Source organism: Tympanuchus pallidicinctus, unplaced genomic scaffold, assembly GCF_026119805.1.
Source record: "Tympanuchus pallidicinctus isolate F22 unplaced genomic scaffold, pur_lepc_1.0 scaffold17, whole genome shotgun sequence".
In the NCBI taxonomy this organism is placed as follows: domain Eukaryota; kingdom Metazoa; phylum Chordata; class Aves; order Galliformes; family Phasianidae; genus Tympanuchus; species Tympanuchus pallidicinctus.
The window spans coordinates 157,423-175,130 of record NW_026294690.1 but is presented as its reverse complement, the minus strand read 5'-3'; the positions used below and the strand labels follow the sequence as shown (position 1 = coordinate 175,130).

Genomic DNA, 17,708 nt, shown 5'->3' with positions numbered 1-17,708 from the left:
CTTCAGCCACCTCACTGAGATTCTCCATGTACTGCCTAGTTTGCTGATCAGAAAAAGATTGCTTTCATTTATGTACAGTTTAAATAAATTGTGATGTGATGTTGTTTGGTTGCTCATGACAGACTAAAATTTATGTGAGAATGAGCAGGTTAATTTGCTTTAGGTTCAGACTCCCAACTTCTGTGTGCTGTTAGAGAAGCTGCAGGTAACAGCGCAGCAATCAGTTGTAGCTGCGAGCAGTGCTCTCTTTCACACATTTTATACAGCATTATGAGGGTATTTTTCCTTTTCCTGTCAATTCTGTAATTTCCTTCTCTTTGCTTCATGCTGCCTGGAGTAGAACCCAGCTCTTTGGGCCTTATCCCAGGTAAGACAGTCATTCTGTGCATTTGTTTCATGAGGAAGGAACCAAGTTGTCCATGACTGCCTGCATGCACAGCACTGGTTCTGCAGAAGCCTCATCTGCTGTCTTTTCATCTCTGCACAGTTTGCTGGAGAAGATTGAGCAGGAGACGTGGCGAGAGACTGGAATCTCTTTTGTTACATCGGTAACTCGCCTCATGGAGCGCCTGCTGGACTACAGGTAACTGACAGCAGTGTGATGTGTCCTCAGTGAGTGTATAAGAAGTTTGTGAAGAGGTAATACCAAATTTATCATGTACAGAGAGCATTTCCATTGTCTATCAAGCTGCACCCATCAGGGAAGCGTTATATAAGTATGTGTAACTCCGTGCTGCAAGGTTCCAAGTGAAAAGCAAAGAGCCCTGGCTCTTCTTCTTGGCAGATCATTCCAGGTGAACAGCAGAGGTGAAGAAAGTTGTTCATTCTCACAAGTGTATATGCATACACATATAGGTATTGATGTATGTAGTATCATACGTCATACGTAAAATATTATATACACCATGTTACATATACATACACTCAGAGTTGTTTTTATGAAACAGTTGGCAATTAGAAACTCTTAGAACCGACCCACGTGTTTCTATCTGTATCCTGCTGACAAGTTCCAATATTTATTTGGTTCTTCTGCTGCTCAGTGGAGGTGAAAACACATGACTGGATGTGGATATTGGGCAATCACAAATCCTTCACTGCACTGTTTAGTTCGTTCTTTTTGTTCTCCTGACCAGTTTGATCAGATTTGCTCTTTCTTTTCCTGACAGCAGCTGCTGTAAAACTAAGCAAGACCAGATATCTGAGACATGTTAAAAGAGAGTGCAAGGAAGCTGACTTTCTTTTTGGGGCAACTGTCAGTGCAGCTTTGTTACAGAGACACTCATTTTCATGCTTAGTACAGGAACAGATAACAGTTTTTTAGTATAGTTTCAATAAGCAGCAGAATATTTCAGTCCCAGAGCAGAACAAAATAGAGAACTGCATCAAAATTTGGAAATGCCCAGACCAAATGTGTAATAATTGTTGGAGCAATTGTGCAAGTCCCATACAGAACTGTGAAGTGGAGAGCTGTGCTGATCAGTTTTGACACCTTGTGGATCCCAGCCACCAACTACCTGATATTATGGCTCTCAGAAAAGTTTGCCGTGTCTTCTTTGAAAGTTTTGTCTCTCTTTTTTTTTTTTTTTTTTCCCGAAAGGAAATCTTTCAGATGTGTGTTGTAACATTCCTCTACCTTTTCAGGGACTGTATGAAAGGCGATGAAACAGAGAACAAGAAAATCGGTTGCACTGTTAACCTTATGGTAAAGATGTTTCCTTTATTTTGTTGTGCAGTGAAATTGACGCTGGAGTGGGGAAAATTGGGTAGGAATGTGTATCAGACAAGGCGCAGGATCCAAGGGCAGGCAGGATGTAATGACAGAGCTTAGGAGCACCTCCTGGGAGCTGTGTTCCAGCTCTGCCTGGAGCTGAGTGCTGTAAGTCTCACCTCCTCCCAGCTGCATTCTGAGGGTCTTTGTGACAGAGGTCTCACAAACTCTCTGGCCTTTTCTTTCCATGTTTGACTGCCCTCACTTTGAAAATAATTCTAACATTGGTGAGTTAGATCTGTATGAGCACAAAAAGAATGAGTCCTTTCCTTTTATGTTAATCTTTTTTCAGTACCTTTATACATACAGAGGCATCTCTGATTGTTGTGGAGGAAGGAACTTTCTCAGTGAGAGTGACTGTTCTCTTTCTGTTACAGAATTTCTATAAATCAGAAATTAACAAGGAAGAGATGTACATCCGCTACATCCACAAGCTGTGTGACATGCACTTACAGGCTGAGAACTACACAGGTTAGTCAGGCACCGAACAGGGGCTGTATGAAGTCCCACTGAAAGGTTTTGATTCTCATAATCTTATTCTCTATTATCTGTTGAATTTATTAGGAAAAAAATGTTGTTATAATCAGTTATTTAGAAAGATGAGAAGCTGAGGTCCACCTCATTCTGTCCAGTTAGTTTGCACCCTGAATTTTGTATTAAAGTGTTGTGCAAGGAAGGTTGATTGAAAAATCACAGCAGTGGAATGAAAATCACGAGCCCACTGTTGTATTATCATTCCTCAAATTTCTTTGCATATGGAGGGAGCACTTTAAAAGTCTGCTGACTCTAATTCTGTGTTGTCCAAGCTGTGTTTACAGCTGCAGGCCCCATCTCAGTGTTACACAGCTCAGTTCAGCTGTGTGTTGCACATCTGAGTATCTGTGGATTTGAATCAAGTAGCTGAGGAGAAAGAGACTTGACAGATTTGTTCCTAAAAGTCAGGTTTATCAGAAGGAGCCACGTGCTGCTATTTTAAGCCACTGAGCAATGTAATGTTAACCTAATGCTTCTGAATTCTTTTCTCAAGTTGTACATCAGAACTTCCAGCGTGTTTTAGAAGCAGCTTGTGATCTTTTAACCTATTCGAGATTTGTCATCATTGATTCAGTGTTCAATGGTTGCATTTCCAACAGAGGCTGCATTTACTTTGCTTTTGTACTGTGAGTTACTTCAGTGGGAGGACAGACCTCTGAGAGAGTTCCTGCATTACCCATCTCAGTCAGAGTGGCAACGTAAGGAAGGTCTGTGCCGTAAGATTATCCATTACTTCAACAAAGGGAAGGTATGCCAACTTCTTCTCTCTTCCAGCAGCTTCCTTCCCTTTTCCTGACTTAGAGCTTGCAAGGCTGTCATTTCAATTCAGTAGCCTGGAAGTAAATTTATACTAAAAGGTTTAGTAACTTGACAGATTGCTTCTTGGCTCTTTGGAGCAAAAAAAACAACCAAAACCAGATGAGAAAAATGGATGTGGGTATTTCATTATGCATAACATTTGGAACTGGTTTAGGTAGGCCACCAGGAGCCTACCTAAAGCAAAGCTCAGATCACCTGACATGGCAGAGACTGGTGAACACCAGTTCCTGAATTTATATATTAAAAAAATACAGTGTGTGCAAAGTGCTGTGTTATGGCTGCCTTTGCTGTTTAGGACTTGCTGTGTTTCTGACATCCTGTAGGTAGAAGTAACTGTAGGAGATCCTACAGTTAAAAAAGATAAAGCCTTTTCAGCATCACTGTGATTTTAAAGTTTCTTTCACTTAATGTGCAGCTTCATCCGTTGCACAAGAAAAGAGTGAATGCATTTCAGTTCCTTATATTTGGTATGCTTTTCCTGTCAGGAGTAACTGTTCGAAGCACTGCAGGCAGATGCTGCAGCCGCTTGTATCTGTGTTCTGTTTTGGAGGGGAGTAGTAGAAGTGAAATCATCTGTGAGAATGTTGTCAGAGTTATATTTTTTCCAGGAAAATAAACCATCCAGCATGTATTACTGGGAGATAACATCTGTATGTGCACCTCAGGGTTGCGTTTTCCTATGATGACAGCGAAACTGGCATTAAATAGAAATGGGATTTCATTTATATGGGGTTGACATTCCATTTTGCTTCTGGCAGAGGCATCCTGTGCAGAACATGGCAGAGAAGTCAGATTGTGCTTGTGAGGGGGAGTGGCCAATTTCTGAGGGAGTGATTCATTACCAGAGATCTTTTTTGGCTCAGAAATTGATCTTCTCTAATAATACTGTATGTGATTTTCTGTTTAGTTTCAGAAAATTTCACAGCTTTATAAGACTGCACTTTAAAAAATTAAGTTATTAACTTATATAAATATGGCAGTACTGTGCCACCTGATTTAGCCAAGCGTAATAAAGAGGCTATGTAGAAATTGAGCCTGTGTTTTTGACAAACAGGCCATCCATACAAGCGTTAAAGGTGAGTACAAACTTGATGAATCTAATTTTGCTATAAATCTCCTAACAGATTGGAGTGTTAATTAACCTCTTGGGGATTTTTTCCTGCCGGGCATTTCTGCAGTTACTTGGCTGTGCTTTAATCCTCCTTCATTTTAAATGGTAGCTGAATGACTAACTAATCCACATAAGCAGTGTGTATGTCATTTGGGCTCTGAAAAATGGAGAGAAGCCAGATCTGCTGCTGCTGTGTAACAGAGACCAGCTCAGGAGGCAGAAGTTTGTTTGCTTAGCTTGTGCCTGGCAGGTTGTATTCTGCACTCCCTGGGTCCTGAAGAATGGAATGTGTTGCTCTTTGTCATACTGTTGCATATCTAGATAGTTTCTGATTCTGCTTCTGGTATCTTCCATTAAGTAAGAGGGTCAGAGCAGCATGGAGAAGGTGTAAAAATTCTATGCTTGTTCATGGGAAGATCTCACAGCAGTGAGGGAGGAAAGCAGGGGGCACAAGGCATGCACAACAGAAGGGCGTGCAGGCTGAGCACATCAAGCACGTGGTTAGGGCAGCTGGGCAGCTCTCATTCTCAGTATTGCTGGAAGCAGCCCTGCCAGGGAAGTAATAAGATGCTCCAGGACCCTTCTTCCCTTCACTCTGCGTGCTCCTTCCTGCTGCCTTCTCGCTGTGTTTCTCATCGGTTTGTGACCATGTGGAGGTGCATAACTTTAAATGTAGGATTTTTTCTAATTCACAGATGTGAGCAGTCATTTTGTCTGTTAAGATTCAAGGTTTTCTAGTTGAAGGAAATTGAATGGGACAATTTGAACCTAACAGATCCTTTTTCTGGACAGCAGCAGCTTGAGAACTTCACAACTCTCTTCTACCCAGTTCAGAGCTAGTTTTTCTTGATAAGAATTGCGACCAGATCCCTTGCCAACACCACAGTGTGCATTCTCCTCAGTTTCAGACAGATGCTGTGAGAGACCCAATGCTGCACTTTCAAAGCATTTTTAGATCATGTGCTCTATCCCAAGCATTTGAACTAATTTATCTCGTGCACACTAATTTGAATCACACTTCCAAAAGAAATCTGCACGTTGGGAAGTGAGTAAATAAAGGCTCCCATTCATAAATGTTGATTGTCTCTGTGCCTCCTGTGTGCAGTCAGCATCACAAATGAGAGTTGCTGGTGTCATAGGAGACAGCTGCAACAAAACTCTCATGAACCTGCTTCAGAGTGAAGAATGTAATACAGAACATACCACCAGATCAGACAGCAAAAGAGAAAGCACTAATGAATGAAAGTAACAGTGGAGATTATTTGAGAGGGGAAGGATGATGATGCTGTAGAGGAAAGTGGCACTTGTGCAGCACATGGAACTGCTGCATATTCCATTTCTGCACTGTGAAGGCAGTAGTCATTAACATCACCATTTTTAAAAAGGGGAATCCCAGTGAGTCAGATGTCCATTTGTTCTGCTTTACTGTTAAATATCTCTGACTCTCTTTCTAACAAGTTATCTGTATGTTGGGTTTCTTCCACTTACGCGTTGCATCATTATCAACAGAATATTCAGCTGGCATGTTAGAATTTCTCTGCATTGAAATCTGTTTGAAAGGAAGAGAGAAAGCCTGAGCTGGGATGACAGGAATAGTATGAGAGTACATGTGAAAGAGCTGGTGTAAATAGAAACAAGATGTGGTTACATATTGTTGACTTAATTCACATCAGAAAAGGAACAAGAAAAGATTATGTCTGTAGGATCACCTGAAAGGAAGCCAGTCAGCTTTCTGCTTCTATCCAGATGACATATTAGAGAATTATGTAGGCTTTAGCAGCAGCATACCATTTGGGAGTGAAACTGCTACTATGCAGTGTATCAAAAGCCATTTTTTCCTGGCCAGGTGACATTGGAGAGATTTGTCTTTTCTATTCTTTTGGGTAAATTTGGATCACCTGAAGACGGAAAGTCTGTGTGCTGATACTGTAACTATTCTGAAACCCATTGGCATGCAGAGTGCTTGGGTAGTTGTGTTTGCACATAATGCACTTAGCTGGATAATGCTGCTGGTCACAGTTTGGAGTATCTGTTTGTATGTCATGGACTGACAGCCACAGTGAAAATGCTGTTAATTTGAGATCACACAATCCCAAGTTAATTCTAAGCAGTCAGTGAGCTGCTCTTTCAGGTTGTTTCCTTGTTCCAGTTTCCTTGTTTCTAAGTGAAAGATACTCTGAAGGAATCTTTTACTTAGCAAGTTCTTATGTAAGCTTTTGTGATCCACAGAGGATAAAGAGTTGGGAACTTTTTTCTCCTTTTTGCTTTTTCCATTTATCTTTTCTTTTGAGATAGGAGTTCTTAGACTCGCTGTGTTTGTGCTCTTCAGAGGACAACAAACCCATCTCTGCTATTAGGACAGGCTCTGTGTGTGTGTGCATAAAGGGAAGCGCTGCAAGGCGCCCGTTGCACTTAATCAAATGGTGCAGAGATTCTCTTTTTGAAGTGAAGAAAGGGTATGGAGCACTATTATTTTACATCATTACTGTTAATTACCATTAACAATAATTTACAGTATTACTCTTTGTAAAACTGATGTTAATAATCTCCCAGGTTAAGTTTGTTTTCTCTGCAACACAGTTGTAGTTGAAAAGAAAAGAGGCAAGTTAACCCAGTAATGCATAAAAATAATCTAATAAAGGTTCAGCTGAGACCAGGGGCTTCCAGGTCCTTTACATAAATGTGGTGAGAAACAGCCCCCAAGGCATTTCCAGTCTGTGCAGGAAGAGGAGATTTCAGTTGAAGGGCATAAAATGAGCTCTCTGAAAAGCTAACAGGTGACAAGGGAGTTCCTCTCCCTGTATGTGTTTGCATGCCCAAACTCAGCCTCTTTCTTCCTTACTTCTGATGGCAATGGCTGTGGCGTGCCAGAAAAGACTCACTGTATGCAGAATGTAAGATAAGTGAGTTTTACTTTCAGTTCTGGATACAAATACTCAGTGCAACAATGCAGGTCAGTTCTGAGAATGCTGTATCTCTGTGTTTGAGAGTTTCCCATTGCTTGAGGGTTTCATGTTCTCAGTAGGAAGGAGCAGCCTCAGGAGGGAACCCCAGTACAAGAAAGACAGGAAGCTGCTGGAGAAGGTGCAGAGGAGGGGCAACAAAGATGCTCAGAGGGCTGCAGCACCTTCCCTACAAAGACAGGCTGAGGGAGCTGGGCTTGGTCAGCCTGGAGAAGAGAAGACTGTGGGGTGACCTCATTGCAGCCTTTCAGTACCTAAAGGCAGCCTACAAACAGGAGGGGAATCAACTCTTGGAAAGGGGAGATAACTGCAGGACTAGAGGAAATGGTTTGAAGTTGAAGGAGGGAAGATTTAGGTTGAATGGCAGGGGGAAGTTCTTCACAGAGAATAGTGAGGTGCTGGAACAGCTGCCCAGAGAGGCTGTGGATGCCCCCATCCATCCCTAGAGGTGTTCAAGGCTGGATGGGGCCCTGGGCAGCCTGGGCTGCTATGAAATGGGGAGGTTGGCAGCCATGCCTGTGGCAGGGGGATGGATCTTCATGATCCTTGAAGTCCCTTCCAACCAAAGCCATTCTGTGATTCTATGAGGGGCCTCAGCTGTGAGGAATCTGTACTTCAGGGAGTGAAGAAAACCGAGATGTTGGGTGGGAGGGGAATTTAACAGTAAGAAAACGTTAGCTGTATTTCTCCAGAGAAGTTCCCAGTCTGCTGAGTGAACTTTTAGCAAGAGCATGTGTGTAATTTTAGTGGGATATGTGCCTTCATTACCATCTCAAAGAGAATCAATCTGATATTCATGGAAACTGTTTCATCACATTGCATTTTTGTACTTAAATCCTGGCATTTCATACCTAATGAATTGCCTAAAATGAGTTCCTGTATTCCTCTCAGCTGGCTCTTAGTTGATTCCAAGACACTGGTCGCTGTGAGTGTGATTTGCTTTGGTTTTGCAGAGCTGGGAGTTTGGAATCCCGCTGTGCAGAGAGCTGGCCATGCAGTACGAAAGTCTCTACGACTACCAGAGCCTCAGCTGGATTCGGGTATGTGGCAGCAGTTCCTCTCCTAGCACACTCTCATCCAATAGGGAATTCTGCCAAAATCTCAGAAAACCCTCAGTTTAAGAAACAAACCAACCAACCAACCCAGCACCACAAATAACTCCCTTGCCATGGGTTCATTTCAGTGGTGTTGTGGGCCCATTGGGGTAATTCTTAGGTCTGTCAGCAGTGAACATGGACAACAGATGAGGAAATCTTGACTTGCTGCTGCAATTACCTGTTTTACATATATTTTTTGCAAAAAACATCCTTTTTTTCTTCCTTTTCTTTTTAATGTATTGATATTTCATTTTAACTCCAAAAATATCCAGGACCCCATCTGCCTCAGCTGACTTAAGAGGAGGGAAAGGGAAAAACAGAATGGAAAAGGCAAACATTTATGGCATTCTTGTGAGTTTTCAAAGATGTGATGCCCTGGTAAAACCAAGCTGGGGGAGATTTGTGGCACTGTTGCTGTAATCAGAAAAGTTTTGCTGTGTATAACCTAAAGGTTATGTATGTATGAATTTGCAAAGACATCTAAAATAGGACAGCTTGAGCATTTCTTCTGGTGTGCAGGAAACACTGACACATCAGTAATGTTAGCTGTTCATTTTGCCTCTTTTTTAATTGGCTTTAATTAGTGGGCTAGTATGATTGTTTCAGCTCAGCAATGGAACCTGTTCAACTCATCATTTTGTTCACAGGTACATGATCTATTTTCTGTTCAGAATCCCTAAATCTGTGTTGACCTGAACTGGATTGAATTTCTCCCCATTGCACAAAGTTTTCCTTATTCTGTCCATCTCAGTTAACACGTTCCCACAGTGACTTCAGGTCTTTCTCCATTTTACAAAAGAGGTAATATGTGTGAAGCCAAGAAGAAAGCCTTGGCACAGTGTTCTGAGTCAAAGCTGCTGTGAGGATTCCCTGCAGTGGAAGCAATGACATCAAACTGGTGCTTCTCTTTAGAAAGCTATCTTTTTGGATATAATGAAATCCTTGTGAGCGTTTCAGAGACTCGCTTTGGCAAGAGGGTTTGAAATCCCACTCCTGATGCAGTGCCAGCACAGTGCCATAGAAATAATAATTGGGGCTGAATAAAAGTCCTCCTTCCAAACTCCTTTTTTCTTCCATGTTAAACTTACCAGTGTACAGAGCTGGAGTAGATTTAATTATGCTTTGCCCCTTTTCACTCTCCTTAACTCAATTAAGGCAAACCCAGTTGAATTGGTACAGTTTTTCAGACAGCAGTATAGATTCTGAGCTGTGGGGAGTGGGGTGTTAAAGCACAGGCCTGAATCTCAGCTTGGCCCTTAGTTCTGCAGTACACAGAAGATTACGTGCAAGACTTGTTTTATTTAAAATGAAATGCAACAGAGAAAAGACATACATCATCTCCCAAAATGTAGAATGAGCTGGGTGATTTTATGGTCTGCTCCACCACATGGACCATTTAATTAATAATCTTAATTGTTAAAACAATATCACTATTCTCATTAAAAGAAAAAGTGTGTATGCACAAGAGCAGCGTTTTGTTGTAATGCACCTTGAGAGTCTCATGTTTTAAGTGCAGTTTTAAGAGTCTGATAGCAGCTGTCATTTTCCTCCGCAGAAAATGGAAGCCACCTATTATGATAATATCATGGAACAGCAGCGCCTGGAACCGGAATTCTTCAGAGTTGGTTTTTATGGTCGAAAATTCCCATTCTTCCTGCGGGTAAGCCAGAGCTATACAAAATGTGACAGCAGGACTGGGCTCCGAGTAGCTGTCACAGCTCTGAATTTTGGTTGTGGAGATACAACATCTGCTGTTCATTTTATATTTTACACTTGTGTAAGCAGAAGCAGCTTTCTGATAGGTCTGAAGGGTATCATTGGTTGGGAATATTCTTAGGAACACAGATCAGAAATTTGACGGACACCTATGTGTATTTCTGGCAATCTCACGTCAGCAAAATTTACCTCTGTAATTAAGCAAAATTCTTTATTGCAGTGATGATGGGTCATTATTTCAACTAACTTTCATTATCTCAAATTATCACGCTTTTAAAAACATCTCACATGACAGAATGATTCTAGTAAGAGACTAATGACACTCTTCTGCTCTCTACAGCAAAAGTTCTCCTGTATTAAGTAGAAAGCCCATCAGCTTCTCTGTGCACGTCCTCACTTTGAGCTTACTGTCTGCTGCTGTGCACAGGGTCAGCAGGCTCTGAGATCCACTGAAAAAGTGAAAATGTTTTATCTTCCTAATGAGGCATTAGTTCATACGGCTTCTTGTTTCTGGTTCAGAGTAAGGAGGGAATATAATCTGACACCTTCTGGAAAAGCTACCTGAAAATTGATCATAGAATCATAGAATCACAAGGTTGGAAACGACCTATAAGATCATCTAGTCCAACCATTGATGGCAGATGCCATCTGGTCTGACAGGCCAAGCTAACCTGCAGCATGCTTTCAGGGGCTGGAGCAGCATGTTTTTTTGTTTTCTTTAAAGATAGGGTTTGACAAGAGATGGCACCACTCTTGAGTAATACAGTAATAAGTTACAAAAAGCAAAGCAAAACTGTTTGCCATTTTTGTTTCATAAGGTACACATTCTGAAAATTGCCTTCTTAAACTTCCCTCTGCTTTGTTATAGCTGAGATTAAAATATTGGTGTTTAATTACGTTACTTTAGTGGAGGCATGCTGTAAATAATCAAGGTGGGATATCAATGGACAATGGGTGGCATTATTATACTCAAAGGTGAAGCAAGAGCCTCAATCAGCATTTCAAATCAGCGTGCGAAAGAATGCAGAGTGTTGCAGTGTGAAGATCCCCTTTTCCGAAGAGCTCCCAAGAAAACATGATTTCTTTTTTAGTAACAGATGTTGCAGAAAATAAACGACAACCAAGTCATGATGGCACATAAGTGTTCCTGTGTTAGAAGTACTGTCAGTGAATCCTCGTGCATCCTCGTTCTGTCGTGGACCCTGCCTGGCCTTACACTGCACCATTGTGAAGTGCTGTATGGAAACTTGGCTGGAGATGTTAACAGCAAACGTTAGCATATACAGTTATAATCCTTGTTAGTTCTGCAATTGCAGTTAGTAGCGGTGCTTCTGATAGCAGATTACTAACATAGCAGTCTCGTTAGAATACACCCTCCTCCTTCCTCTCCCTGATGATCCATGCAGTGCTCACATTGCGAAGCACAGTCTAAGCCCATTAGCAGTTGCATCTGCATGGATCACACTATAAAGAGATTCACAGCATCTATTCTGGAGAAGAAGAAGATTTATGTGGATTTAAAATTTTCAAATGGATACAAGAGCGATTTAAAGTGATGAAATAACTTCATGTACTTTTTAATTTTTCTACTGTTGTATAGTTTAAGACAGAAAATAGCCACTTCCTTCTACATCTGCAGTTTTGTAGACCCTTTGTCTAGAAAAATTGCTTATGTGACTGTGGAACCTGCATCTCTTTCTATCCTTCCTACACAATTATGTTAGAACTGCTCATGTCTTTTCCTACCAAAAGTTCAAGTAAGGACAAGCTGCGTGCTGAGATCTTGTATTGCCTTCTATGTGAAGAGTCTATTAAATCTGGCCTGATGTGTTTTCAGGACATTATTGTTAGAACTTTATTTATAGCCTTTACCATTTCCTTAGTTGCTGCAGTCAAAAATTAAAACAGAATGCAGTAAGTGCCATGAAGAGATTCACCTTCAGATATCAATAATAGCTGCAAAGCTGGGCCATTGCAGAGTGAACTGTGTTTTCATCACAGCTTCCACCATGAGATCTCATCTCTAGAGATGAAGCACAAGCCCAAAGGCACTGCACTTCTTGGCTAAACTTTATGAACAGGTTTTGCCAGTTTCTCTTTCATTCTGCTAATAGCAAGAAATCACAGCATATGCTGCAGCTGTTTGACTGCAAGAAATAGAATGGGGGCAACTTTCTTGTTTGATGGAATTTTTTTTGTTGTTGTTTTATTAAGAAGGAGAAAAATCTCCCTGTACAGCATACACAATAGCTATTGTGATGAGTCAGAACGCCCAGGATTAGAGATTTGCTTGCTGTGATAAGTCTCACGTCAGGCAATGCTGTCACCAGTCGAAGTTGTATTATGTGGTAATATAGTTAAGGCACTTTATGACACTCAGCACTATAGAGACGCTGTCGCCTGCTGGTCAGAGTTCAAGATGGTTCAAAAGCATCCAAGAACTCTAAGCAAGTGATTTAATGCCTCAGGAGGTATATTTTAAATGCAAACTTTACGTCACTGGCAGAGAGGAAATGTTGTCCATCAAGAGGAAAGTGCTTTTGGAGTTGAAGTGGAATGTGCTAAGTGGCCATTCTTGGGGAGGCTCTCCTTGTTATTCCACTGTAGACAGCAGTGTTCCAGCAACGTTATCAGAGCTGATTGTATGGGTGTGACAGTGCAATAGTGACTAAACAATGATGTTTGCGAGGTTTGTTATCACACCTTTCTAAAGATAGCTGGTAAATTGTTAAATATGTCTTTCCCCCTGTTCTGTGAAATCCTCAGACTTTTGCCCAGCTCATGGAAATTGCATTTGATGGCAGTTTTTCCAGCGCGGAACAAGGTTTGTGACCCAGTCTTAAGTTTTGCTTGATGCATTTCGTTACAGTCTGATTAAATAGTACTCCCTGTTCGGTTATCCGAAAAGCAAATCAGACAAAACTATAGGACTTGTTGGATGCTTGCTTGTAGGGAGCAAAGGTATCTTTTGTTGAGGGAGCAGTAGAATGGTCTCCTTATTCATCAGTTAATGAAATGAAAAAGAAAGAAATAGAATATATCATCCATGTTATCTGCACATTTTATTGTGACGTCAGCTTGTTGACTTTGTCTCTTACCTCACTTTCTGAAGCAGTAAAATTTAAAGTGAGGTAACAGTCAACTGCATTTAACCTGTCTTTAACGGAGATTCATTTATGCTTGTCCTTGCAGAACAAAGAATACGTGTGTCGGGGCCACGACTATGAGAGGCTGGAAGCCTTTCAGCAGAGGATGTTGAGCGAGTTCCCACAAGCCATTGCAATGCAGCATCCGAACCACCCAGACGACTCTATATTACAGTGCGATGCCCAGTGTATCCTTCAGTGAGATCTTTGGTACTGATTGTCTTGCATATCTCAGACACTGACTGATTCTTTGTATTGTTGGAGTGAATTGTTGCCTTTTATTCTGCAGGGAGTATTGCAGGCCATGCTCGAGAGATTGGCGAGAGATTGATCACATCCAGCCTTTCACCTTTACCAGCAACGTTGGCATAAGGGACGTTTTACTTCACTAAATGTACATTCTAATACCTTCTCTTGGAGAATGTGTTGTTGGGAACAGATATAAAAGTATTCTTTTCCACTGTCTTTTTAACTGCAGCTTTTTTTTTCTTGTAGTCTCCTTTTCTTTTAAGTTGTGGAACTCCCTTATAACTATGGCTCTAAATTTCTTTCTTCTCGTTGTTAATGAGTACTGCAGTTTAATGGACCCAATACAACGCTTTGTGCATTTAAGGATGGAACTATCCTAAGGATGGAACTATGGAACTATGACTGATGGGGCTGCAGAGACCCGGGGAGATTTTAGTTATGAAAACACTGCCATTTGGCTTGTGCCACACCAGTGAGGGCACTGCACAGGACTGCAGGACTTTAACCTTAAGAATACTGTCGTTAAGTGTTTGATGTTTCCCACTCATTTTCCATATGATATGCTTTTCACTCTCCAATGTTATGTATCACTGATAGTTTTACAGACAGAAAGGGTTGTTTATATATTTACTTTCATAAGTTTCTTTGCACTTGTTGCACAAGAGACCTTGTCTGTAACAGTAAGACTACAGCAGTTAAACTGCCCTGATGAACATAGGACGATGTCTGCCTGCAGACAAAGGATGAAATTTACCAAAAGTAAATATTAAAAATTTAGGTTTCTGTATACCTGGAGACACAAAGATTTATTGAAGTGCCTGCAGAAGTGAAGCACCTAGCTTGAGTGAGAACTAATAGGGTCTGGCTCGTTTGGCTGATCTAGATAGAGTGTAGTAAGACATCTGAAAATATGTGCATCCTCAGATGTCTTGCTTTGTTTGATTTGGCTTTAAGGTACTACAGCTTTGTAGGCACCCTGAGGATTTCTGGTGTTGTATCCTCTTGTTTCATGTGCAAAAGAAGGGCGTTGGTAAACAAAGAGAAGTATATGCTGTTTCTTTCTACAGCAGAGGCAGCTTTCTTGTTCAGTGTTCCATGGCTTTCTTTGACAAGGCAATGTGCAGATTTACAGATCTATGCTGTGACTCCCATCCCCGACAGCATCGATGTGCTGCAGATGGACCGCGTCCCTGACCGAATAAAGAGCTTCTACCGAGTCAATAACATCCGGAAGTTCCGCTATGACAGGCCTTTCCACAAGGGCCCCAAGGACAAGGACAACGAGTTTAAGGTACAGGCAGGCAGAAAACTGCATTAAGTGTTAATAAGGCAAATACTGTCTTGTTAGCTTATGCTAATGTAGCCTTTCAAGTAATCCTGATTTGGTGGCCAGACATCAGTAACAAGTGGCTGTTGAATCTGGTGGCTTCACATCTGAGCATTTTGCAGTTTAAAGGTAAGTCACTGGAGTGCCAGGAGAAATGCATTTCAAAGTAAGATGTTTTTTTGATTGGCTGGATTTCTTGTTTTATGATCGTAGATGTTCGCAATGTCTTCTTGGTTCCCATGACAGAACTGGTATCCAAACTCAACCTCTGAGAGTTGACTGAAATGCTGAATGTGTTGTTTTAGAGCATATTGAATTATTTTCTGGCATTTAAGTGATTATCAGCATGACATACTGCTGTATGTTACTGTTATGTGTATGTTATGAGGTTATATTATGATGTATGTTATGAGGTTGATATATTCTTCTTTTACATTTGCCCTCCCTTGTAGCTAAGAGTATAGATGATGTGCTTGTGATTCATTCTGTGTCTCACATCCCTCAATTTCTTTCTGCAGAGCTTGTGGATTGAACGCACCACTCTGACCTTGACTCACAGCTTACCTGGGATCTCCCGTTGGTTTGAAGTGGAAAGAAGAGAACTGGTAACATTCATAATTCTGTCACTGAGGTCTGAAACTATGACTTACTAAGGGTGCAGGGCAGATGACTGAGCACTCCTTTGGCTGAAATTTTACCATTTAAAATGATGCAGTTTAGCAGCAATTAAGTATGTACTTTCTATATCACCTAGTCTAAATAATTGCTGAATGTAACCAGGGGAATTATTCAGGTGAACGTGACAGTGTAAAGGAGAATGTGCCAAAAAGATTAAATAATTGCATTGTCACCATGTCTTCAACAACTCCATGACCTGAAATAGAATATTACTGACAATGAAGTTTGTTAACTTAGCTGATTTTCTAGCAGTGAAAACTCAGTGAAAATCAGTGAACCATCTAAGAGTATTTCTTTACAAGGAACACAATGAATCACAATGAAGCATCCGTGGAATTAAAGTATGTTTAATTGCTTTTAAGGTTGAAGTAAGTCCTTTGGAAAATGCCATTCAGGTGGTTGAGAACAAAAATCAGGAGTTAAGAACGCTGATAAGCCAGTACCAGCATAAACAAATGCATGGTAATATTAATCTTCTCAGCATGTGTCTGAATGGAGTGATTGATGCAGCTGTGAATGGGGGAATTGCGAGATACCAGGAGGTAAGTGAGGATCAATATTTTTCAATCTTATTTTCATTTTTGTTGCAAGGAGCCTGTCACAGAATATGATAAGAAATTATCATGCACTTTATCTGAATGTGAGGTTAAAACCCGATGCTTGATTATTCTGCAACAGTGCTTCAGTGTGTCAACAGGAGGCTCCAGAGATGGAACTGGGATACTGCATTAAAGTAGGTGCAGTTGGCAGTAGAGTTCTTAAGAACGAAGCTTGGGTTACGTGGAAAACCTGAGCTGGCAGGTACAGGAGTGAAGCAGCAGTACAAAAAAACCCATTTCTTATGTTATAAATCCATTTTGCGGTGATATCAGAGTGTGATTGGGCCTGTAATCAGGAAAAGCTGCTAATTCCTGCTACCTAACCATTATCTTTGCTAGCCCAATTTCAGACTCACTGAGACCCTAAAATTATCTGATGTTATCTGCTACACTATCTGATATATTCTTTGGCAAGCTGTTAATTAAATTCCACATTATGAAGGGTAAGTCTAGAGTGAAATAGTAAGAAATGGTAGCAGTGGTCCAGGGGTCTGGGATATGTCTTTCCTATTGAGCCATACAGAGAATGCTCTTCACTCTTTAGAATTAGTTACCATCTTACTCTTTAATTCCATTAACCTGAGGAGATTTTGTGAAGGAAATGATATAAAATTCAAATAACTGAATAATATAGGGATTGGTGGTATTGCCATCATTATTGCATAGAGAAAGCCCATCAGATTCATACCTTATGCTATTCAGCGCTGGTTCCTTTAAAGTAGGAACAGAATGATCTGGGTTGCTAAAACCTTACTGTAGCTTTACCTGAACCCCGGAGTGCCAAAAGCAGTAAAATTGAGCTTCTGCTGTAGGCTTAAAATACTTAGTTTTCCTCAGATTTCTGAACTTTTTCTTCTTGTCTTTCGACACCAAGTCATTATAAATATCTTCCGTTAAACAGAAGGCTTTTTTTTCTTTTTTTTTTTTTTTTTCCCTACAGGCCTTTTTTGATAAAGATTATATCACAAAGCACCCTGGAGATGCAGAGAAGATCACACAGCTTAAGGAGCTCATGCAGGAACAGGTACTACTCTTCTGTAGTTTCTGGATTAATCAGTGGTCTGAACATACCAGGTCCAGTTCATCCATTCACAAGCAAGGAATTTCAGTACAGGAGATTTAAAGTACATTTAAACAAAAAGGAGAGGAGGTAGTCAAGTGTTTCTGAACAAGCCAATCGCCCTAGGCAATGTTAGGTGAAGCTCTGCTAACAGTGCTTAAATTTTGTTGTCACCATTTAGTATCCAATAGGTGTTGTGCCATGCTTCAAGCCTGCTGTTCATTTCTGGCATTTTGAGTTATGTCTTCCTAGTAAATTTCGAAGGTAGAATCAGGACAGGACAGGCTCCATGTAAAACTGGCAGAGCCGCATGGGAAAACTTAATGTCTATTTATATTATCTACAGTTCAGATTTTCTTTATTATCTCCACAAAACATCTTAGTAGATAAAGCTTGCTGGATGCTTTGCTGGGAGTGAAATCAGACAATCACATCCTTGCTAATGGAAAGTTTGGCAAAATAAGCCCCAGTAAGCAATGCGGCCAAGTCTGAGCAGAGCTGCTAGGCCTGCTTTGTCAACAGATCGCTTAACAGATTTCCCATCTGTAAGATAAAGATAATGTTTATCTCCCCTCCATCCTCAAGAAGATGTTTGAAGATTAATTAGCTATTGTTTGTACACAGTTTTGATCATGTGTGAA

The 17,708-nt window shown here is 40.8% G+C and overlaps 1 protein-coding gene across 4 annotated transcripts in view; it reads left to right on the top strand.

The window, feature by feature from the left end:
* Positions 1 to 17,708, top strand: part of DOCK3 (dedicator of cytokinesis 3) — a 184,548-nt gene that overhangs the window by 149,528 nt on the left and 17,312 nt on the right. For 3 of the 4 annotated variants that reach the window (XM_052678523.1, XM_052678526.1, XM_052678524.1), the window contains 12 exons: positions 341 to 367; positions 488 to 583; positions 1,642 to 1,702; positions 2,146 to 2,239; positions 2,902 to 3,050; positions 8,149 to 8,235; positions 9,848 to 9,952; positions 13,201 to 13,342; positions 14,528 to 14,694; positions 15,249 to 15,335; positions 15,771 to 15,950; positions 16,948 to 17,031. In XM_052678523.1, coding sequence (XP_052534483.1) covers positions 341 to 367; positions 488 to 583; positions 1,642 to 1,702; positions 2,146 to 2,239; positions 2,902 to 3,050; positions 8,149 to 8,235; positions 9,848 to 9,952; positions 13,201 to 13,342; positions 14,528 to 14,694; positions 15,249 to 15,335; positions 15,771 to 15,950; positions 16,948 to 17,031 — 1,279 coding nt within the window. The remainder of the gene's footprint in view (positions 1 to 340; positions 368 to 487; positions 584 to 1,641; positions 1,703 to 2,145; positions 2,240 to 2,901; positions 3,051 to 8,148; positions 8,236 to 9,847; positions 9,953 to 13,200; positions 13,343 to 14,527; positions 14,695 to 15,248; positions 15,336 to 15,770; positions 15,951 to 16,947; positions 17,032 to 17,708) is intronic. The other variant, XM_052678525.1, reaches the window with a different exon arrangement.